This window comes from Syzygium oleosum, unplaced genomic scaffold, assembly GCF_021117445.2.
Source record: "Syzygium oleosum isolate NSW1041296 unplaced genomic scaffold, Sole_v2.1 Sole_v2.03, whole genome shotgun sequence".
Lineage (NCBI taxonomy): Eukaryota > Viridiplantae > Streptophyta > Magnoliopsida > Myrtales > Myrtaceae > Syzygium > Syzygium oleosum.
The window spans coordinates 19,353,975-19,378,880 of NW_026607487.1; the positions used below are offsets into that span (position 1 = coordinate 19,353,975).

General features: G+C 40.8%; 1 protein-coding gene and 1 pseudogene across 3 annotated transcripts in view; one reads left to right on the forward strand and one right to left on the reverse strand.

The window, feature by feature from the left end:
- Positions 1-18,876, forward strand: part of LOC115672165 (protein NRT1/ PTR FAMILY 8.1-like) — a 58,849-nt gene extending 39,973 nt beyond the window's left edge. Inside the window, exons 1-5 of one of the 3 annotated variants that reach the window (XM_056309916.1) lie at positions 14,749-14,855; positions 15,717-15,846; positions 15,975-16,192; positions 16,740-17,290; positions 17,855-18,876. In XM_056309916.1, the coding sequence (XP_056165891.1) occupies positions 15,732-15,846; positions 15,975-16,192; positions 16,740-17,290; positions 17,855-18,686 (1,716 nt within the window). In that variant the 5' untranslated portion in view covers positions 14,749-14,855; positions 15,717-15,731 and the 3' untranslated portion in view covers positions 18,687-18,876. Of the gene's footprint in view, positions 1-14,748; positions 14,856-15,708; positions 15,847-15,974; positions 16,193-16,739; positions 17,291-17,854 lie in introns of those variants that run through there. The other 2 variants (XM_056309917.1, XM_056309918.1) reach the window with 2 other exon arrangements.
- Positions 2,741-6,767, reverse strand: LOC115666440 (laccase-4-like; annotated as a pseudogene).
- Positions 18,877-24,906: the final 6,030 nt, after the last annotated feature.

Sequence of the window (24,906 nt, forward strand, 5' to 3'; positions counted from 1 at the left end):
CCTTCATAACATCTTTTGAAATGAACATGTTGACATCTGTGGATTTTTTTTCTTTTGGTCAGAAGACATCTGGGGATTAGTACACATAATTATTCCAGTAAGCACATCTTTGTCCTTGAGAAATTGCGTCCTCATGAGGAACTGATGTGGGAGAAGAGACGCAAGATAAAAGGGAAGAAATACAGAAGAATTTTATTTTATTTTTTTCATGATCAGGGCACAAGCGAAAAGATCTGACTATTTGGAAGAAACACAGAAGAAATTTAGAAAAGATAGACAAGAACTTCGGAAGGAGTAACTCAATATCAGTGTAATCTTAATCATACGAATAAATGAAAAGAAAATCCCAGGCTAAACAATGTATTTGTAGTGTCGACGGCTTGCTTGATAAGAAACGAAAAATGCGAGCAACCAGAAACAAATCGGAATTATGGAATATATCAAATAGGAAAAACCTAGAATAACGGGAAAATTGTTAGACAAGTGTTAAATCTATTGCATTTATGCCAATTTAGTCTTAAATCTTTTAATGGTGTCAATTTATTCTTGAACCTTTTGACCTAGAGCCAATTCAGTCCTTCCGATTAATTTTGGCTGGATATTGCCTATGTGGACGCTGACTGGCGCTAACGTTGACAACTTTTAATAATATTTTCATTTTTGATTGATTTATTTATTTTTCCTTTTTTTTTCTTTTTTTCCCTTCCTTCTTCCTCTAGTTGGTCGCCAGACCTCAACAACTGGCCAGAAGCAAGGGCTGGCCTCGCCAGCAGTTGGGCGAGGTATGACCTCACCGGATTTGGCGAGGTTAGGCTGCACCCATGGCCGGCAAGGCTTGCCCCTCGTCAAATCTAGCGAAGGCGAGGCTCACTAGAGGCTGGCGAGGTTGACCTTGCCGGCCCTCGCCTCTAGCCAATCAAAGAGGTCAATGATTGACCGGAGGAAGATGGAAGGAGAGGAAAAAAAAAAAGGAAAAAGAAAAGAAAAAATAAATAAATAATTGAAAAAATATTTAAATATTATTAAAATTTATCCACATTAGTGCCGACTGGCCTACATGACACGACCAGTATCCACGTCAGCAATATCTAACCAAAATAAGTGGAAAGGACTAAATTGGCTATAGGTCAAAAGATGTATGACTAAATTGGCACTATTAAAAGGTTTATGATTAAATTGGCACCAATGGAATAAGTTTAGGACTTTTCTGTTTTCCCTAGAATAACAATCTGACACCCACTTGTTTATTTAGAATTAAGTTGAAGTGAATAATACTTTTATGCTTTGCCGCTAAAAATTTGAAATATTATCCAAATTTTAATTTTTTTAAAAGATCTGTATGTGAATTTACGCGTTAATATTTCTGCATGTTTCAAGTGATTAGGATAAAAAAAATTCAAAGTGATGCATCGCAAGATTAAAGTTAAACAAAAGTTAAAAGTTAAAAGTCCATCTAGATACTAACAAAATTATAAGTTTATTCTTTGAGGGGCATGGTGTCGCCCTGATCTTAGGTGCAATTTCGACACTTCATGTGCTCATCAGGAACTGTATAAATTGGCTCCAGTGGTGCTTTAGTTATTGATCTGCTACTCTTACCCTTAATGGTATAAATGACATAATAGTATGTCGCGAGTCAAAATCCAAATGGGTGGTCTCGATATTGAATTTTTTGCAATGCGTAATATAGGGAGTGAAACTTTGTGCCATTGCTTAAGTTAATGTATGTAAATGCACATCAGTAGGCTTTCTGAAGAAAAATTTAAGAGCGTGATGTAAAAAAATCATCGATCCAACGTAATTAAAAATGTTCAATCCATGATCGGTATATAGATTTAGAACACCTAAATAACAATTCGATAAACAAACACTTGATGAAATCAAATCACACACTGCCGGTCTCATTATGAGAGTTGGCCATACCCAAAGTCGTTACTTTAATTGCAAGAAGGGGGATGCCGAAGACATGGTCAGTGACTCTGTAGCAAGGTAGTTGTATTTGAAGGTGCGGTTGGATCACCTCCTTTTTAGGGAGGGCTAATGTTTGTCGGATATTTAGGTTTGATATTGCTTTACACCTGAAAAGAGGCGAGCTACATTGAGTTCAACTTGCATATGGAAGTTATCTTTCGTTTATGGACGGTGAAGTAAGACCAGGCTCACAAGCTTATTATTTTAGGTCGGAACAAGTTGATAGGATTTCCTTGTAGATATCCCTATGCCCCTCCGGCGTGGCGATATAGGTGCAGAAAGGGAAACAGAGGGATGTGGTTTCTCCTGCTTTTGACATAGCGGGCCTCGGGGAAGGCCCGCACGACAGGCTATTAGTTTAATGGCAAAGAATGCTCCAAATAATTGCATTGTTGTCTCTGTGACGGCTCTTGCCCACATGGATAATTCAATATATGGAATCTAAGGGAATTTGGTTTTGGTCAATCCCTTTTGGGTTCGGTCTTCCTCTCCAATCTAGGACATTTGTGCTAGGAGTGGACTTTAGCTATATATATAACAAAGCCCGATGTGATTTGATCATGTAATTGTATTATGAGTATCTAGTATTGTCTCTAATAAATTTTATTTGCTTTACAACGGCCTTTTTTTTCGCAAAACAAAATATTACCCGATTGATGTTAGCCGACGGCTATAGAATTTCTAATACTTCATCCACAAGTACTACCATCCAGTCTTTTTCCAAGATCGTGTAGCCTCTGTTTTGAGAAACTGGTCAAGAATTTGCAACTTCAGCAAATGGCAGAATCTTTTTCTTATCCAGAAAAAAATTTACAGCACCTCTCTGATTAAAATAATCTCTTACGAAATACCAAAATTGCAATCAAAACAAGGACTTTTCTTTTAAAAAAAAAATTCAACATGCTTGAGCAATAGTCTCCCTACATCTGCTCAAGAAACAATTCCGATCTTCATTGTACTAAGTCAAAACCACCTACATAAGCCATTTCCTTTGTGGTCAGGCTCTCCTTTCTCTTCTCAACACTCTTCATCTCGAGCTGCCGCATACGAATTTTTTCCTTGTGGATCAACACTTCGGAAGATCGCTCGGAGGCGGTAGAAGCGACGGGTTCGGGCCTTTCCCGTTGTCCACCAAGAAGGCCATCTTCAGTCCCCACGTCGTGTGAATTTCCAGATAACAATGCATGAACCAAACGCCTGCACAAAGTTTCAACGACAGGGTTCTGAAAAACTTGCAGAGTAGTTAAATTTATAGTTTAGGCTATAGAGTAACGAGAATAGTACCGGGATTATCTGCTCTGAATCTGATTGCGACCCATCCACCAGACGGTACTCCTATTGTGTTCCTCTCAACAGGATCAACAAGATTGAACTTCTTCTGATCCGCTTTTGGATTATAATTCCCTAATCCCTTCCCGACAGCGAAGAAATTGAACCCGTGAAGATGGATTGGGTGGTTCTCCGGGGCGATGATCCCGGTGTCTTGAAACACAAGCTGGACCGTCGAGTTATAACGCAACCGGTACACCTTGGTCCCGCTTGTGGTCTGCAAATTTGATGGCAGCATCCCCGTGTAGTTGAATTTGGTCGGCAGGTTACCAGGGAAATCGATCGTGAAGACGCCGCTCATGTTGAAGAAATGCGCTTGGAGAAGGGCTGTCTTCGGCATCACGAACGTCACGTTGTTCATGCTTGCCACGACTCTGCTTCCGTTGCCAGCCTTGCACGAAGGGCAAGGGTTGATTCCTAGTCCAATCGTGAAAAGGAGGTTGTGATCGATGGTGAGCGGGACTTTGGCAGGGTAGCTCTTTGAGTTGAGGCTTCGGAGCGAGTTAATGAAATTATTGGCCACCGTGGTGGCATTTTGGGGGGGAGTCTTGGTGAGGGTCGTGGAGGTCGTGGCGAGTGTGCCGGAGTAGTGTAACGTGGCGGTCACAGTCACGTTGTCAACGGCAATCGGGGAGTCCATGAAAGGGGAGGCGGCAACCAAGTACTTGCCCGAGCTCTGGTCAGCGGAGACGAGGGCATTGGTGGTTTGGCCTGGCGCGATCACAATCGTGTCCATCTTGAAAGGCTTGACGTAGGTGGCGTCGACCTCCACGATGGTCAGCTGGTGTTCAGCGATCTTGAAGGAGAGCTCCTCATTGAGCGCAGGGGAAAAGTGCCAAAAAAGTCCTAAACCTTTTGCATTAGTGCCAATTTAGTCCTAAACCTTTTTTTGGTGCCAATTCAGTCCTAAACCTTTTGCATTGGTGCCAATTTAGTCCTAAACCTTTTTTTTGGTGCCAATTAAGTCCTAAACCTTTTAAATTGGTGCCAATTCAGTCCTAAACCTTTTGTTTTTGTGCCAATTTAGTCCTTCCGGCCAATTTAGACCGGAATTTGCCTACGTGGACGCCTGCCGGCCGGCGGCCGGTCACCGGCACCGACGTGGCGCCGACGTGGACAACTTTAATATTTTTTAATATTTTTTTGAATTTTATTTTTTCCTTTTTTTTTTTTTTTTTTCCACTTTTTTTTGGTTGTCTTCCTCCTTACTCGCCGGTCGCCGGTCGCGACCGGCAGTAGGCCGGAGGCCGGCGAGGGCGAGCCTCGCCTTGGTCGGGCGAGGCTCGAGCCCTCGCCGGAGGCCGCAGGCGAGGGCGAGCCTCGCCATGGTCGGGCGAGGCCCGACCTCGCCGGATCCTGGCGAGGTCGAGCGTCGACCAAGGCAAGGCTCGAGCCCTCGCCGGAGGCCGCGGCGAGGCGAGCCTCGCCATGGTCGGGCGAGCCCCGACCTCGCCGGATCCCGCGAACGCTCGACCTCGCCGGATCCAGGCGAGGTCGGGCCTCGCCCGACCATGGCGAGGCTCGCCCTCGCCGCGGCCTCCGGCGAGGTCGGGCCTCGCCATGGTCGGGCGAGGCTCGCCCTCGCCGCAGCCTCCCGGCGAGGGCTCGAGCCTCGCCATGGTCGGGCGAGGCCCGACCTCGCCGGATCCGGCGAGGTCGGGCCTCGCCGACAGCCGGGCGAGGCTCGACCTTGCCGGATCCGGCGAGGTCGAGCCTCGCCCGACCATGGCGAGGCTCGGCCTCGCCGGCGAGGCCGCCCTCCCGGTGGCCGGCGAGGTCGAGCTCGCCGGCCCGCGGCCTCAGCCGGTCGCCGGACCGGCGACCGGCCGAGATGAAGAAGAAACCAAAAAAAAAGTGGAAAAAAAGAAAAAAAGGAAAAAAATAAAAATTCAAAAAAATATTAAAATATTATTTAATTTGTCCACGTCAGCGCCACATCGGCGCCGGTGACCGGCCGCCGGCTGGCAGGCGTCCACGTCAGCAAATTCCGGTCAAAATTGACCGGAAGGACTAAATTGGCACAAAAATAAAAGATTTAGGACTGAATTGGCACCAATTTAAAAGGTTTAGGACTTAATTGGCACCAAAAAAATGTTTAGGACTAAATTGGCACCAATGCAAAAGGTTTAGGACTGAATTGGCACCAAAAAAAGGTTTAGGACTAAATTGGCACTAATGCAAAAGGTTTAGGACTTTTTTGGCACTTTTCCCTTGAGCGCAGCATTGATGATTCGGAGCATGTATCTCTTGCCACTCTCAACAGGCAATGTGAATCCACCCAACATCAGAGTAAATGAAGGTCAGCATCAACTCAGTTTAAACATTAAAAGATTCAGATGTTCTTTTCATGGCAATTTTTGTCGATGGATTGTTACCCTGGGAAGGGCAATTGGAATTTGGCCCTGGATGGCCATTGATGGTGTGAGCATCGGAGAAGTTCAGCGCCAATCCGGACTAGATGGCTTCATTGATCACGGCTTCTGTATCAGACTTCCACCATTCACCTGATTCACAAACCCCAGAAGGGTGAACAAATGTAAAGACAGAAGGGAGAATAATTCAGGGTAAATTCAGATGGTTCTGCCAAAATTGAACATATATTGCCTAGGCTAGAAACGCGGTCGATTGAGCGGTTCGAACTAGCCAAAGGCGACCTTCCACCGCATCAATGCAAAAGGAAACACCGGTTTGGCGGATTCCGTATGGCCTATAAATCCCGACAGTACACACCACTCTTTCTATCGCGGATCGACTCTACACAAGAATTTGTTCAAAATTTCTTATTTTGGTGAAAATTTGGAAAATATGTTTTCTTTGTCTTTTGACCCCTCGTTCAGAACTTGTAATACATGCAGTTGACCTAGCAATGATGGATCTTTCATTCTGGAAGTGAAGTAGATTGGAAGTGAAATGGAGCATACCCAGTACGACAACGACTTCCTTGTGGGGTTTAGGGAAAGGGTATGGAACGCCACGCTTGGGCAAGATGACAATGGCTCCGTGCAGGGTTGCCCTCAGCCAGAGTATGTGGGCATGCCAGAGGAGGGTGCCCCGTTGACCTGTGATGGTGAAATTGTGCACGTAGCTTTGGCCCGTCGGGATCAGGCATTGGGTAATGTACGCCGGCCCGTCGGCCCACCCCGTCCTCAGCTGCCGGACACCGTGCCTGGCCACACATATACACCGAGATCAATATGAAATCTCTCGAAGATGGCGGTTTAATTTTAACGCCCAGTTGAGCTCACCAGTGGATGGTGACATCATATTTGACGCAGTTGGTGACCCTCACCAGCACGGTGTCGTCTTCCCTAGCGTAGAGAGTGGGCCCCGGGAACCTCCCGTTCACGGTCACGATGGGCTTGCTCGAACACAGCCTACTCGTATTCTTCATTACGACCTGCCAATTAGGGGAATAAATACATATCGCACCATGAGCTACGTCCGAACGAGCAAGTTTTACAGAGGAATACTTCATTTATACAATGTTATTACTTAAATTGAATGTGTAGTTCCGAACTCGGCCCTCGACCACGGCCAGAGCGATGAATGCAGCGAGAACAAGGATTTGAAGCCAAGAGTCCATCTCTTTTTAGCTTAATTCGAAGCAAGCTTTGTTCTGGTGATCATCTGATGCAAAATTCGGACACTTAAATAGAGGGGGGACAATCGCCACCAGATTGCTGCTACGTCGTTTTCTTTATCGTTAGGTTGATATGGAGGGGATTCTTACAAATCAAGATTCATTACGAAACGAATTCAGATCACTTCTATGCGATTCGAAATTTATAATGTTCGAAAAATAATTTATTTAGCAAGGACTCGCATAGAGCTAGAACGACCCTCATAAATTGCAAATTCTGATTCGTTAAAAATTAATCGGATCAAAACCATGGCGTCATCGTTTGTTAGAATATGTATCTATCAAACAAATTGTTGGAACTTCTAAAGTTATACGTTAACTAGAAAAATCCTTAATTGTGGGTCTCATAAATCCCTTAATTATCTATCTAGTTTTTTTTTGTTAAATTATTCCAAAGGACTAATGAGGTACATTCCGTTAGAAGAAAGTACCTTAAATTTCGTTTTCAATGTACCATTCGAAGCTTTAGTTGGTTCCAACTTAGGTAAGTTTCGGTGCTTTTTTTTCTTAGGAAAACTCATAACCAACTTGATTGTGAGATTTCGACCAATTTGACAATTCTTGACTAGCATTTGACTTTTTGTTTCTCTCATATCTTACGCATGCTCGAAGGAGGTTCATGATAAGGTTCTTTACTGTTACTTTTTTTGTTCCTCATGCTTGTCGTGCTATGTTTCATGTTCTAGGTTCCATGATTATAATGTGTTAGGGGCTCTGCTGCATGCGCTGCCATCCGCTTGAGGTTAGAACACCTTAAGTGTGCATTTGACCTTGAGATGACATTTTGACCTTCAGTTTCATCTTTCATCCACATAATCTTTTAAAGCTTGGATTTGATGTCAATTAACTCTTAACATGTTACCCAACTTGAGATTGGCCCAGTGGTAAGCGCGTTCTCAGGTTTTTCACTTAGGAACGGATGGATGTGGGTTCGATTCCTACCGTGGGGAACTTGGATTTAAGTGGAGGACCATGAAGGCGAGGTGTTGTACTTAGTTCTTCTCCAGGTAGCCAGTTAATTACGATTGTACCCGTGGATCAGAAAAAAGAAAACTCTTAACATCTTAAATCATCAAACACCTACAGAAGTATTACCACAAAATTTGTTTTTTTTTTTAATTTTTATAAATGAGAATGATTTTCATGCTTTGGTGGGAAATTTATAGGCAAGGTAAAGAAAAAGAACAGACATAAATGGAGACAAAGGAACTCAATAGACATGATCATGAGCTTAACGGTCCTCGGCGCGAAGGCATTTTGGGCGAGCTTGGGCAACGTCATTTAGTGAAAAAAAATAAGCCCAACCCGATTGGGTCCAAGCCCGACTCAGCTCGACTCAGCTCGGCTCGGTTCGATGGTTTGTATATAAAAGTTTGGGCGAGCGTGTAAAATGTTTTATGCCTAACCTGATTGTGTCCGAGCCCAGCTCGTCTTGGCTCGGTTCGGCTCAATGAGCGCGGAAAATATTTTACGCCTAACCTTACGGCACTACTCGAGTCTGCCGAATGATCCTATAGCCCCCCGAGTAGGATCTCAATCAGCGTGTTGCACTAATATTGTCCACGAAATTTCCTGTGCTGTTTCGGAAGATTTGTACGTGATTTTTATATGCTTTCTTTTTGTTAAGAAATATATTATAAATAAATTGTTGACATGTTCTCTAACAGCTTAAATTCAAGGAAAAGTAGTTTGTTTAACCCAGTATCTAAGCGCCCGTTAAGAGTTCAATTTGATGCTCTCAAACTCATTACTCATGGCGAGTTCACAACTTGCTCACACAACATAGGAGCCGTGCCCATTTCATAACATAGAGACGAGTCTTGCATTACAGGGACGAGCTTGCACGCCAGGGAGAGCACTAAGAAATATGTTATAGATACTTTAGTAATACGTTTCTAACGGTTCAAGCTTATGGAAAAAAAAAGTTTGTCCAACACTTCTCTTGACAATTTAAACTTTAGGAGGGAAAAAGTGGTTATTCAATGGGAAGAGGACACTAGATGTGTCATAACTTTCGTACGGTGCTTATTTTAGCACGCCGGATTATTTGAATGCCAAATTCAATTGCCATTGGCTGCGCTGTAGAGGGTGAAATTGAGTTTGCAAGGAAGGTATTCGTTGGAATGACAAAGTTGAACTCTATTTCGAGGAGTTTTTGTTCGAGATAGTGATTCATCTTAGGTCTTCTTCATTGTCCTCAAATCCCCAGAAAATCGCCACTACCGTTGCTTTCTGCCGCGCCCATGGCCATGTCGGGCCAACCTTTGTTCGCCCTTATTTTTGGAAGCCAACTCTGAAAAGCTCATGCTGCGGCTGCCATTGCTTCACTTGTTAAATCCAATCCTCAGAGTTGCTTTCGTGACGCTCTTGTTCTGGTTCAGTCCTTGATTGCTTCAAGTAGTCCTTCTATATTCGATCAATCGTGTTGGCTTCATCAAGTCTTGTCTGAAATAGGGTTTGAAAATTTTGGGGAAATGGCTTGGATTTGTCCAAATTAGGGTTTATATTTAGAGCAAACATGTAAACGACATCGTTTGAAACTATTAATGTTGACTGGCCAAGCCACGTGAGTTGGAAAATTGATGAAAAAATTTCATATCGGATTTCCGGTGTCCCATATCGAAATTGGCATTTAAGTGATCTTTTTTTTTTTCAAAAGTGTTACTGAAATAACCCAACGAAAAATTTTGGCACCAAAATGAGCTCCATGCAAAAGTCGAAATTGTTTCGACCTGCTTCGAAAGCAGTGCTTCCCATAAATATAATTATCTATTTCATGTGGTTATTACATTCACATCTTATGTTCTACATAAGTAGATCAACTCAGAAATATGAGAGTAATGATGAGATAATTGTTATACACTGTATAAGTCACCGACGGCTTAAATTTAAACCTTGCACGGTTGCATTGCATAGACACAATTTGACAATTTTGGTTGACAAGTACCTATCTTCAAGTTTTCTCTTAGGAAGAAGCAGACGTCATCATGAGTTTTGGAATGCAATAAGATGAAACCGAAGGTGGGTGAAGAGGAACCACTCACAGCACTATACCCTCCTCCCCACTGATTGCGTGACCATTTCTGGTCATTTCCATCCACTTAAGCACACAAGAAAAAAGGGTAAGTTTGCAGTCTACAATTGTTTTTACCTGCTGGAAATAACTGCTCTTCCCGAAATGAAAAATGAGTTTAATCACAATCTGCTTAGAAAAGTTGAATTCTGGTTTCCCACATATTTCATAAAAGACAGCAAAAGGAGCACCCACCCCCTTGTCTTTGAATGAGGAGAAAGCCTACTTGATGGGCTCAACTAAATATCCAGGTGTTCTTCTAATAGTTTCGGTACCCACAGGGTTATTAACAGTACATTTTTCGAGAATGTTAATAAATTTTGAAATCCATTTCGTCGTCCAGTACTGAAAACTGTATTTTTTATTGGTATTGTAGTGGCCCTTGGTTGGGTATTGGAGTAACATTACCTGTTGATTCAAAAAATCGCGACTTATAATATTTAGGGAATAGTTGCTTCAAATTGAATTTTCCCTAGATACATCCGTTTAGTTAAATATGGATTCATTCCAAACATATAAATTATCCTAAAGGTGAAATAAAAGCCATTTCGTCTTATTTTTCTTTATAAAAGAAACCAAAAAGGACTATTTCGAATTTATTCTTCGTCAAATGGGTTTTGTGAAAAATGATTTTTCTATTTCTAGGCTGTCCACTAAATGTTTTAAATCTTCTCTGCCAATATCTTCCACTTTCATGTGTGTCCATCAATTAGGGCCCATCTTGGTTTCTACGGAAAATTTTTGTGCAACCAATTGGACCAAGCCAAATTCTTGATCAAAAAATTGGACCTAGCTAGTTTGCTGTCGTTTAGGAGGTCCAGCATTATAATTTAGTCCAATGACCATTTGACATTGGACAAAGCTCTTTTCTGGCCTAACCAAGTTCTGCTTGACTATCAAGCTTGTTCTTTATTTCCAAGATTCCACTGATGTCCATTGTCCCCACCTCTAGACCTAAAGGGAAAAGCTATGTACACCTAGTTTTGTAAGTTGCTAGTTCATGAAGTTGACTTCGGTTATGTCCCTGCATTATACACAGATCGCGACGAAATTATTCTCTTTTTAGGATTAGGATCTTCTCAATTTTAGTAAGTAAATTGAACTAAAAGGTGATTCGCATTGCCCTTATTAGAGATCTGACACATCTTACGTGCCCATGTCTTTGAGATAACAGCTACTACTAAGATGAGAGACTAACATATATAGGGTATGTTCAATTAATACGGCACCATCTCGAAAGCAAAATTCTTCTTGACCAAATCTGAAATAGCTTAATTAAGTATACTACTTTTCTTCTTTGACTTTAGTGGATTCAATCTTTATCTCCATATATTCCTATTCTATTCTTTTCCTTTTGCTATTCTGGAGAGAAAATACCATCGGCAAACGTCGTGATAGGTGAGCAAACTCAACCCCGAGGGTCTCTTTAGTAGTAAGTTTTCCATCCTCTTCATTGAAGAACTGAGTTCGAAACATTGTCTTAATGCATTCTCTTGAAGCCAATCTTGAAAATACTAATCAGTGTGTCTATAATCAGTGTGTCTTCAGTAATTGCAAGTGCGCGCGTAACGGGGGAGGCCATCGTAGCCGAGGAGGATTTACCGTATGCTCAAGCAAGCCTCGGACACCCTCTCAATGTTTTCTTTTAAATAAATAAAAAAAAGCGAGTAGACTCATCCTTTAAAAAGTGAGAAAATGACACAAATAGTCCTCGAACTTTGGCCAAATGTGCAATTTGGTTCTCGAATTTTTAATTTGTTCAATGTAGTCCCTGAATTTTATTCTAATGTTCAATACATTGAACATTTTCATGTAGTTCAGGAACTAAATTGAACATGTACCAAAAGTTTAGGGACGACATTGAACATTAGAATAAAGTTCATAGGTTGTATTAAATAAATTAAAAGTTCAGGGAACAAATTATATATTTGATCAAAGTTTGAAGATTGTTTGTGTCGGTTTTCCTAAAAAAGTAGGTGAGCCTATCTCTAAGATAGTGAAGTTCTAGTCCAAAAGATAAGATGACGAGTGGAAGGGATACGATCAGCAATTAGCTGGCACTAGCAGAGAGTGAAAGAGAGCGCCATCGCAGTTTCCATCCAATTAACTTTGTATCCAACTATCCAATATAAGATAAGATGATGAGTGGAAGGGATTTGATGAGCAATTAGCAGGCACTAGCAAAGAGTGCAAGAGAGCGTCATCGCAGACTCCATCCAATTAACTTTGTATCCAACTATCTAATATAAAATGAATTTAAGGCTCCGTTTATTTTGCAAATAAATAAATGATTTTGAAAATATTTTTTTCTAAAAATGATCACTTATATCACTTATAAAATTGAATGAACGAAAAATATTTTCATCATTCACGAAAATATTTAGACATAAATTTTTGTCAAAAGCGAAACATTTTCCATTGACTAATTATTATAAGCAATACAAGCAATTGTCTTTAGAAAGTTCAATGATCACATTAAATAATTTAAAAGTTCAGGAACAACGTTGCACATTAGATAAAGTTCAAGAAATACTTGTTATTTTCTCTCTTTTTTTTCTATACTATCATAATCATATTGATGGAATCTTGATCAAGTAAGAAAACGTTTGATTTCGAAAGTATTGGTTACACATATCACGAAAAGAATTAATGTATTGAAAATCGATCTACTTCCTTATTTAGGTACTTAACAAGTGTCGTCTCGTGGGCATTCATTAACAGAACTCTTATTAAGAAGTGGCCCTTTAAATTTTTTAAACTACTCAAGTAAAAAAGATGTTTGTAAATGTTAAAACTAGTTTGGAGAGTTTCATTGCCAAAGTAGATTGATCCCTAGTTCAGCTAATCGGACCTCCTGAGTATGAAAATAGATTCACCACCATTTTATGAGCAACGTGCTTAATTCAATGGTCGTACATTACAAATTGAAGATCTATCCAATTTCCTATTTATTTTTTTTATGACTAGGAAACCAGAGGTTTCAAGTTCACCAAATACACACTGATTTCATGAAATTCAATAAGACGCGTCACGATTTATGGGGTTGCTTAAGTGATAAGCGTGATTGTCCCCCTCACTTAAAATTTGGGTTCGGACCACCACGCATGCGCATTCTTTTGGCGCAACTCTAGAAGTACAGACCTGTGTGTGCGAGACGGGTGGACTGTCGTGCTCAATTAGGGATTAGTTGGGTTCTCAAAAAATCCCAAGAAATCCTTTAAGACGTAGTACGAACTTGAAATTTACTCAATGACATGAGAAATTGAATCGATTTCGATGTCCTACTGTTCACTTGGAAACCCATCAATCTTTTTCTCTTTGTTGAACATAAGTCAAACTTTGGTAAGTAATTTTGGGCATTGATCTGCAGTCTGTCCTCTCCATATATAAATATTTATACCAGCTTGAGCCAAAACTAATCTGAGAAATAAATATATATATACCCGTTGACTTCCATTTCAGGAATCAAGATTCCCTATCCCAGCGGATTTGCGCGTGATTCCCTCTCCTGGCAACTGAAGGTTGATAGCAAAACAAAATATCATCATATTTAATTTTCTATACCATCACCTCCTAATTAAATGGATATTATTAACAAATTTCCCAAGAACACATGTTAAGCATCTTTATAAAAAAAAATTACATCATTTTCAAAGCACTATTTTCTTAGTGCCTCGCACACTCGATGCATTGAAAATGAAATTCTTTACTATTATGTATGGTTATAATGAGTGTTTTGAAAATACTCGCTAATAAGATTGTAATTAAATAAACCCGGTGTAAGATCTGAAGACACCTACCATCCGAGTGCCTCGAGACATGTGCTTCGCGCAACCCACATCACCAAGTCACTATATTATTATTATTCTTTTGCCTATTAAAGGTTAATAGTAAAGTTAAAAAGACTAGCTATTTTAATTTAGTACACCCCTTATTAATAAACACAAACGCAAAAAATAAGAACCTTTTCAACGGTTTGGTGATACCCACTTAATTTCTTCTTCTTCTGTTTTTTTTCACTCGAATATATATATTTTTCGAGTCATTTTATTTTCTTGATTTTTAAAAATCCAAAAACAGTATTGTTCAAAATATTGGACACAAATGGTCCTTGACATAATAAAAGAGTATAGCTCGAACGGGACTTCAATTTATTAATAATACATTTGGGGTCATGATGAGGAATGAGATGTATTAACAATAATAATATGACAAATGAGTGATTTGGAAAATATTTTCCCAAAAATTATTGCTTATATTGTTTAGAAAAATTAGTCAATGGAAAATATTTTCATCATCAATAACAATGTATGCCTAACTATTTTCGTATGCAATGAAAAAAATCTTCTATTCATTTATTTTTGTAAGTGATATAAGCATTTATTTTTTGAAAAATATTTTTCAAATTACTTATTTTCTGTGAAACGAACGCATCCTTAAATCCCAACAAATTTAAGCGACGTGGGATATTGCAACAAGTACCGCGTACTCTTTTAAACGTGCAAAAAATAAGAAGAAAAAGTGAAAAAAGAAAGCGAAGAGATTCAATATTTACGTGTTTTTTTTTTTTTATTCCTATGACCAAACCGCAGATTCCTGCCCCCGAATCGAGCGGGTAAACAAATACGGAGAAATTCAGTAGCAGGAATCTACAAATAATGCACATTGCGAGGGCTTGTAGCAATAACCCGAAAGTATCGAAGCTATAAAGGCGCTATTTACGTGAGCTCCACGTGGTATGAGATCACTGCCTTGCTCCTCTCCTCGTGCGTGCGGGAACGCCGGAGCTCTTCCGGTCGTCGCCGGTGACTGCATCGGCCTCGTTCTCCCTTCGAAATCGAGGTGCGTCCATGGCGTCTCTCTCTGTGTGCGCGCGCGCGTGAGCATTGTTCTCTGTTCTTAACCTGCTTCGAATCCGCTCGCGTCGTCGCTAACGTTGCAAGTTGTGGACAGTCACGATTTTCTGCTGTTCCGACTGCGGCAATGTCGACGTGCGGATCTTCTTTAGCTTGTCGCCGGTGGTCTGAAGAATGCTTAGGTTGTTTGCGCGTGTCTGCAAATATTTGAGAGTGCGGTTTGCAGCTAATCGCCAGCTTATTTTGTAAAGCGGTGGTGAAATCTCTCAGGCGAAGGGTTGCAGTGGCCGATTGCCTGAAATTTCTCGAATTTTGTTGGTTTTCTGTCGTCCTGAATCAGTCTGTGAGACAGGATTCAACACTGAAAACATGTTGAATTTAAGTATTGAGGAATCCCATGATGCGATCTTCATGAACGTGGTGCTTGTAGTGCATGGAATAAAGTTAAAAAGACATTTTTTGAATGGGAGGACCTTATTCTTTAATTTACTATTCTTTCTTGGGAGGATATGATTGTTTAATGGATTGTTCTTTGGTCTTCCTCTGTGGATGATAAAGTTAGGGTGACGCCTGTTTAGGAATGCTCTGGTCTCGTCCCTGTGGACTACTCATTCCTGGGTGAGATTCGAAATGCAGGCCGTAGTTGACGTTGAAAGATACCACAGGCACTAGTAACGTGAAATATTTCTTTGATTTTCCGAATAGAAGTAGCATTCTACTGATAACTATTCCTGTTTGACGAGAAATTATTGATTCCAGAGTCCTGATATGATTCTGTTTTAGATCGACCTGCTTACCGTGATGTTGGCTTGCTGAGTTTTCGGGTGGTTCTTTTGAAGTTACATAGGTTATTGAGAGTTTGATGGACATCATGGCCGAAGAGGATATTTACACAAAAGATGGGAAGGTGACCATCCGTGGTGATCCTGCCGATAAGACGAAAACTGGGAACTGGAAGGCGTGCCGCTTTATTCTGGGTATGGTTCAGAGGCGCTATTTGTCCATCTTTAACATTCCATATGTTGAACTGGTTGTAGGATTCCTCTCTTGTCTGGAACTGCATGACCTTGAGAGTGTTATATTCTAACAGAGATTCTTCCATCAGGAAACGAAGGTTGTGAAATGCTGGCATTCTATGGCATGGGCGCCAATTTGGTGAACTATCTCAAAATTCGCCTGAACCAGGGTAGTGTTGCTGCATCAAATAATGTTACCAATTGGTCAGGGACCTGCTACATTACTCCGCTGATCGGAGCCTTTCTAGCGGATTCATACTTGGGACGATATTGGACAATAGCCATCTTTTTAGTGGTTTACGTTCTGGTAAGCATGGCCAAGAATATCAATGCTATTGTGAGTGTTCTCATATGACTGCACTACAAATCGGAAGCATTTCGATGCATGCGTGTCTTTGTCTCAAAATCAACTGGATAATTATGGTACCAATTAGATGTTACAATCATGAATATTTCTTCTGCCCAAAGAAGACCAGGAAGATTTTCTTAGCAAAAGAAAAAAACAACTCTGAGATTTGGTATAGGCCTTGCCGTTAAAACAAAACAGAATCTGATATTGAAGATTTACTCCTAATTCACTCTTTATAGACTGTAATGGCTTTTCTTCTTTTCCTTCTAGTTGTATCAAGGTCAATTGAAATGCATCCAGTGTCTGTGATGGTGTCTTTTGATCGAGCATCTCTGCTCCTTTGATGGGGAGAATAACTTGGAATCGCGTTCAGATGGACGGCTAGATTATTTGGGAGACTTGTAGAGATGATGAAAGCTGAGATATATGAAGCATCTTTACGTATTCTTTTTCCCCTTCTTTTGACTGAGTTTTAAAAAAGATGGATCTTCTAAATCTTCTGCAGGGGATGACGCTGTTAACATTATCTGCTTCTGTTCCTGGACTAAAGCCTTCCTGTGAAAATGATAAGTGCCATCCTTCAACATCCCAAACTGCAGCATGCTTTGCGGCACTGTATCTGATTGCTCTTGCCGTTGGTGGAATCAAGCCTTGTGTTTCATCCTTTGGTGCCGATCAATTCGATGAAACGGATGAAGCTGAGAGGAAAAAGAAGAGTTCGTTCTTTACTTGGTTTTTTTTGTCAATCAACATCGGCGCACTTATTGCATCATCGGTCTTGGTGTGGATTCAAATGAATGTTGGTTGGGGATGGGGATTTGGAATCCCAGCAGTTGCAGTGGCCATTGCAATGGTATTTTTCTTGTCTGGTACCCGGTTGTACAGGATACAGAAACCTGGAGGCAGTCCCCTCAGAAGGATTGCTCAGGTAATAGTTGCATCCTTCAGAAAAATGAATGTAGAAGTTCCAGCTGACAAGACTCATCTACACGAGACAGCAGATGCAGAATGCACTATCAAAGGAAGTCTCAAGCTTGAGCACACAGACGAGTTGCAGTAAGTGTCTAACTCCCCTGATTTTTTTAGGTTCAAAATATTTCAAAGATTTTCTGGGAATTTGTACACATCGTCATTTATTTATGCCAGATTTACCAGTGGTCTCTGTTAGGATATGTTTCTACGAAATAATGAACGTTGAAGCTTAGTGAGTAGGTTAAATTCCTAGTAGATTTGGATAGTTAATTATGTCCTTGCGAAGGATATGGATTGCACAAGTCAGTCGCTGTTGTTGCATCTTGCTGTCTCCTACCACATGTAGAAGCAAATATCTCTTCTTTATAGTACGTTCCACAGTATACAATTTGATGCTCCTTTTCCGATACCATAGGTGACGTGAGAAGCTGTTTGGCTCGTCTCGCATAAAAAAAGTTGGGATGTGTTTGTGACTTATGCTTCTGGGCACACTTTTACCTCCTAATTATGCCTTATAATTACAATGCTGAACTATAACTGGGCATTTTAATTTGTAGTAGATTGACACAATCGGCTTTAGCAGGCTTATAACATGGTGACGATTGTAGATAGTTTAACCCGTGGCTGCTAATCAATTTCAAATTGCAGGTTCTTTGATAAGGCTGCTGTTGAGATCCCAACCGATAACATAAGGGGGAACCCAGATCCCTGGTGTCTTTGCACGGTCACACAAGTGGAGGAGCTTAAATCAATCGTCAGGTTGCTTCCAGTATGGGCATCTGGAGTAGTCTTTTCGATGGTGTACAGCCAGATGAGCACGATGTTTGTTATTCAAGGCAACACTTTGGACCAGCACATGGGACCACACTTCAAGATCCCATCGGCTTCCCTCTCTCTCTTTAACACTCTGAGTGGCATCTTCTGGGCTCCTGTATATGACCGAGTTATCGTCCCCTATGCCAGGAAATACACTGGCAGGGTACGCGGGTTCAGTCAGCTGCAGCGGATGGGCATAGGCCTCGTAATTTCTATCTTCTCCATGGTTGTTGCGGGGGTTCTGGAACTCATTCGTCTCGCCATTGTAAAGAGGAACAACTACTACGATCTTGAGTACATCCCCATGACGATATTCTGGCAGGTCCCTCAGTATTTTCTCGTGGGTTGTGCCGAGGTTTTTACTTTTGTCGGGCAGTTGGAGTTTTTCTATGACCAGGCACCGGATGCAATAAGAAGCTTGTGCTCTGCTCTCTCTCTTACTACCGTGGCATTGGGAAATTACCTGAGCACTCTTCTTGTGACCATCGTGACTAAAGTGACCACTCAAAACGGAAAGCTTGGATGGATTCCTGATAATCTGAACCGGGGGCATCTCGACTACTTCTACTGGCTCTTGGCGATTCTGAGCCTGATCAACTTCTTGGTCTTTCTCTGGATTGCAAAGTGGTATACATACAAGAAAGCGATAGGTGTTGCTCATTGACAGAGCCCGGTTTCTGTGATGCTGCACAATTTGGTTATTTATCTTCCCTCTGCTTTGGAGTTATATTTCAGTGTCTTGCGTCTGGCATACATGATGATGTGCTCGTAGTTTGTAAATATGTCGATTCCCTTGGTGTATTTTGGACAGCAAGTTGTTGATTGTTCTATTAGATTCTGCCTTTTCCTTCTCTGACACATATAAGATTACTTTCTCTTGGACATTGTTCATTACTTGGTTGCTCAATTGGCGATCAAGCTTCACTCACGTGTTTGCTCGGAGGTAATGGAGCGCGCAACGCATCGTGATCCTGGCTCCTATTCCGTTTTCCTAACAGCTGTTTGGTAAGATTACCTTATGTTCATGATGACTTCTTCCGTTGGCCAGCTAAATAGAAACTTAGAGAATAATGACATAAGTGGTCTCTGCGTCTCTCACTCGAAATTGAAAGTTGTCTTTGCACTTATTTGGTTCAAACAGTCTTTGAACTTCCTTAAATGAAACGAGGGCTTGTGGTGGTAGGACGAGGGGAAAATAGAGATTGGCGCTTGGGGCTTAGATGTGAAATAAAGGCTATTGGAATATTATTACTCTTGGTGTTTTAGCCTAGGATGTTAAGCGGTAGTTTTAGAAATAGAGGATACAAAGCAGTATATCTGAGTTTAGGGATTAAAAGGGTTTTAAACCCCTAAAAAGGATTAGACAAACCAATAAATCATGCTTATTGGTTTTTTCACTTATAACTTGTACTTATAGTTAAATAAAAGATATAGATTTGAATGCAAAAAATTGGGAATAGAAATTTTGTGCGATTCTACCAAATGCATTTTGTTCTTTTTCTATTCCAGGAATAGAAATTTTGTGCGATTACCAAACACATTTCTATTCTAGAAATAGAAATTTTGTGCGATTACCAAACGCATTATTTTGCTCGAAACTCTTCCGGGGAAATAGAAATAGAAAAAACTATTTCTGAAAAGAAATTGTTCCCAGAAATAGAAACGTTACCATACGCACCCTTATTACTCTTGGTGTTTTAGCCTAGGATGTTAAGCGGTAGTTTTAGAAATAGAGGATACAAAGCAGTATATCTGTCACTCTTACATTATGTATGGTTAATGAGTGTTTTGAAAATACTCAATAATAAGATCGTAATTAAATTAACCCAGTGTAAGATCTGAAGACACCTACCATCCGAGTGCCTAGAGACATGTGCTTCGCGCAACACACATCACCAAGTCACTATATTATTATTATTCTTTGGATTAATACCATGAAAAACCTCAAACTAGTACACCCATGACATATTTACTCCAAACTAACTTCAAACTGAAACACCTATGACAAATTTACCCTCCATTAGTTTTCGTTAAATTTGACCATCAAATTTATGAATTGGATGACACGTGACAGTTGACTGGTGTACCAGTTTGAGATTTTACCGTTCCGTTTATCACAGGTTTATCAATTTGTGATTTTTCATGATATTAATCCAATTTAACGGAGGGTAAATTTTGTTACTGAGTGTACCAGTTTGGAATTTTTTATGGTCACAAAATTAGTTTGGGGTAAATTTGTCACAGGTATATCAGTTTGGGATTTTTTGTGGTCAAAAAATTAGTTTGGGATAAATTTGTCACAGGTATATCAATTTTGCGTTTTTCGTGGTATTAACCCTTATTCTTTTGCCTATTCAAGGTTAATAGTAAAGTTAAAAAGACTAGCTATTTTAATTTAGTACACCCCTTATTAATAAACACAAATACAAACACAAACACAAAAAATAAGAACCTCTTCAACGGTTTGGTGATGCCCACTTAACTTCTTCTTCTCCTTTTTTCACTCGAATATAAATATTTCGAGTCATTTTATCTTCTTGATTTTTAAAAATCCAAAAACAGTATTGTTCAACTGAAAGAGTATAGATCGAACGGGATATGAATTTATTAATAATACAATTGGGGTCATGATGAGGAATGATATGAATTAACAATAATAATACGTCACGGCAGTAATGTGAATCATCAATCGCAATCAATTGCTTACATCTCTGCACGAACATACAATCATCTGCTCCATCAGTTACCCGGGTCAAGCGCGCTCAGGTGTAAATATTCAATCGATTCAAATTCACACGAATCGGCAAAGTGATATTTTTTTTGGCCTCAAAAGTGGTTACCTATATGAATCGCACGCAAATTTCACAAAATTCAACGGCTGTGATTGTACTCAGTCGATGTTCCAAAATTCATATATTTCCGCAGTATCTATGTAAAGGAAAAACGCCAGCCGTTTATGCACTGTCGTGGGAAATGCAAATTGTCCAAGAATGTCGTCTTTGACCTAAATTGGTCGGTGTCTGTTTTTCCATGTACCAAAAAAGCCAAAAACGGCATTGAGGATCCGTATAGTGCCAGCTAACAACATACGAGGTAGGGGTGATCGGTTCTTGATTTCCAAATGGAAGTCCGGGACCGGGGGCCTGGTTGGTCCCGGGGTGAACCGGACTAACCATTCTTGATTTTCAAAATTTGAGCCTGGGACGCTTGGTTGGTCCCAGAGGATCGAATCTCGGGACCAATCGACCCGGTCTCGAACTAATAGAACGGTCCCACTTAGGATTTAGTTTTGTTTTTTTGGTCAAACACTTAGGGTTTAGTTCACATTGTATTAATTTTTGTCAATGATTTTATATTAATGAAGTTCACTTAGGGTTTAGTTCACATTTTACTAATTTTTATCAATGAATTTATATCAATGAAGTTCACTTAGGATTTAGTTTACATTTTACTAATTTTTTTGAACAAAAAATATGTCGTACGTCGATTCCCCCGTGGGAGCGGATCTCGCCTAGACACCCGGTTTCCTACTTTTAAGGAACCGGGAACCGAGATCAACACTCTCGGAACCCGGACCAAACCCTACTCGGTCCGGTCCGAAGCGGTTTCCGGTCCGGGCGATCCGTTTTGCACACCCCTAATACGAGGGCGATAAATCCGACAGATGAGGTGGATTAATGACTGCTCCAGGATGCCCACCTAAATTTGCCAAATCCATACTACTAGTTTTCTCCGAAGGGCTTCTATTCTCTGGTATTTGTGCTTTTGGCCCAACATATTTGCAACAGCCGTCCATAATTCATGACTAGAATATTACGAATTTTGCTCGGAAGTCCAACTCGGAAAGTTTAAATTCATAGGTTGAAAAAGACTGCATGTATATAAAGAGCATATATGCCTCATAGTCAAGCGACGTGAGATATTATTGGAGTAGGATTGACGAGTGGAATTTGACGAATGACACGCACGCAAATAAATCGGAGGCAGCACCGGAGATTCAATGTCAGAGAGTCCAATCCATTTATAGGTGGATGGAGACGACATGTATGAAAAGAATATATAAGGCTTCTGTAGTTTCGCAGAAAATGAATGATTTGAATATTTTTTTTAAAAAATGATTAGTTTTATCACTTGAAATAATTTGTCAACAAAAAATATATTCATTATCGATAACAATTTATGTCTAAATATTTTCGTGAATAATGAAAATAATTTTTCGCTTACTCATTTTTTTTGGCGATACAAGCCATTTCTTTAAGGAAGATTTTTTATGGATCATTCATTTTTCCGTGAAACGAAAATACTCTTAAATCCCAAAAAATTTTAGCGACGTGGGATATCGGCAACAAATATTGCGTACTCAGAGGATATGCTCGACCTTTCGACGCGGTGCTTGCACGAGTAGGGGTTGACTTGAACGTGCAAAAAATAAGAAGAAAAAGCAAAAAAGAAAGCGAAAAGATTCAAGATTCACATGTTTTTTTCATGACCAAGCCGCAGATTCCTGCCCCCGAATCGGGCGGGCAAACAAATACCAAATAATTCCGTGGGAGGAATCTGCAAATAACGCACATTGCGAGGGCTTGGTAGCTATAACCCAAAAGTATCGAAACTATAAAGACGCTTTTTACGTGAGGTACACACAGTATGAGATCCCTGCCTTGGTTCTCTCCTCCTCCTCGTCGTCGTCTTCCTCTCCTCGAGCGTGGGGAAAGCCGGAGCACTTCCGGTCGTCGCCGGCCACTGAATCGGCCTCACTCTCCGTTCGAAATCGAGGTGCGTCCATGGCGTCTCTGTGTGTGCGGGCGTGTTGTTCTGTGTTCTTTACCTGCTTCGAATACGTCGCGAGAATGGGGGCGCTTTTCCGTTCTCGCGTCGCTGCTAACGTTTGCGAGCTGTGGAAAGTCGTGATTTCCTGCTGTTCCGACCGCGGCGACATCGACGTGTGGGCGGATGTTCTTTTTGGACAGTTTTAACTTGTCGCCGATCGTCTGAAGAATGCTTAGGTTGTTTGCGCGCGTCTGCCAATATTTGAGGGTGCCGTTTGCGGCTAATCGCCAGCTTATTTTGTAAAGCGGTGGTGACATCTCTCGAGCGAGGGTTGCAGTAGCCGATCGCCTGAAATTTCTCAAATTTTGTTGGTTTTTTTGGTCATGCTGAATCGGTCTGTGGGACAGGATTCGACACTGAAAACACGTTGAATTTAAGAATTGAGGAATCCCATGATGCGATCTTCATGATCCTGGCCCAGGATATAAGAAAAGTTTGGAAGTTCATGTGTTTGAAGGTGGGCTTTGAGAGTTAGAATTGAAACGAGGGGCTTTGATCTTCATAATCAACACAAGGATGACTAATTACATAGTTCCTACCATCTTTTAATCATTTCTCTCCTTCATAGTATTTACAGGCTTTCTACATGCTATTCAATATATGATTTAGGAAAGTAAATGTAGTCAATATGCTATGCTATTGACTGTGAGTTTTATTTTTCACTTTGTTTTTGGTTTTGCTATGATTTACTATAAGATCGCTACAAAGTTTTTATGTTTTCATTGAGTCAATATGACTTAAAAAATCTACACTGTTTTTGTTTTAAGTATTCCTTGCCCAGTCATATTCACTAAGTACATCTAAAACATATTGCTTTAATTGATAGGTTCCATGTAATATTGAAATATAATATCCTCATATATATTAGTGTTGACACTTCAATTTTGGCATCGTATTTAATAATTCATTGCATAGAAAATTATGAATCGACCTTGGTCCCTAAACAAAAAAATCAATTAGTTTGCATATAGATTTTAGGAGCATTTAGCATATAGATAAGCCCATAAATTGCATTTAATTGGACCGGTAGTGGATTAAGGTTCTGAGCTTGATTGAATTATATGGAAGGAGCCCATAAAGACAGCGAAATTTGGCCAAGCCCATGCACACTAGGCTAGTTGAAAAATCACAAGAGAGGGGGGGAATATTGAACTTTAATTGAGGTGTGTTAAGCCAATAAGAGCTTGAATTAATAAAAGGCCTTGAACTTAAAGTTAATAGAGCCCATTGACCCTTAATGAGGCTTGAAATTAAGCCTTTTAATCTGATTAAAGATAGGTTTTTGCTATAAATATGTCATAATCCTCACGAGTGAAAAGAGGTCGGCAATTAGAGAATTAGAGCATACATAGAGAGAAAACACACGAGAGAGATACAGAGAGCAAGAGAGAGAGAGCGCTCGCAATTGAGCTTCATAATCGTGACCCGTCGTCGCCGACCGCGTCACCAGCCTTGTCGAACCCCATGACGTTGCTGCTCTGCTTTTCTTCTCCCACCGACAAATGACGACGCTTGGTGAACTCTCTGTTCCACAAAGACAACGCCACTAGTTGCTTTGCTCCGAGCCCTCCGGCAGCGCTCTTGCTGCTCTGCGTGTCGAATGCGGCCTTGCGACATACGCCTCCCTGCATCCGCGATGAAGGCGTCGTTGCTCCCTCCGGCCAAACGGTTGAGCTGTTGTATCCTCACCGGCGTGACAACGACGCTGCACTTGCGAGCCTTGCACACCTGCTGTAACACGCCCTTGCACTTATTCCTCACGAGCCGGTGGTCCCTCCTCGACTTGGAAAAATTCTCTGTTTTGTAGGCTTGTCGACCACCAAATTGAGAACCCTCACCCACGACGCACCACCAGTCCAAGTGTCCTTTGGCCGAGGTCCCCTGCCGGCTTCCGTCCGAGCTTCACCGTTCATCGGTCCTCGATTTGGAAACAAGATTTACAAACTAGGTAATTATCAATTTCAAATTCGAATTCAACATTTTATTACCTATTTTAATGATACTGTGATCAAACTTTGAATATTTTAGATTTCAAATTGGGCAAACTTTCCTAA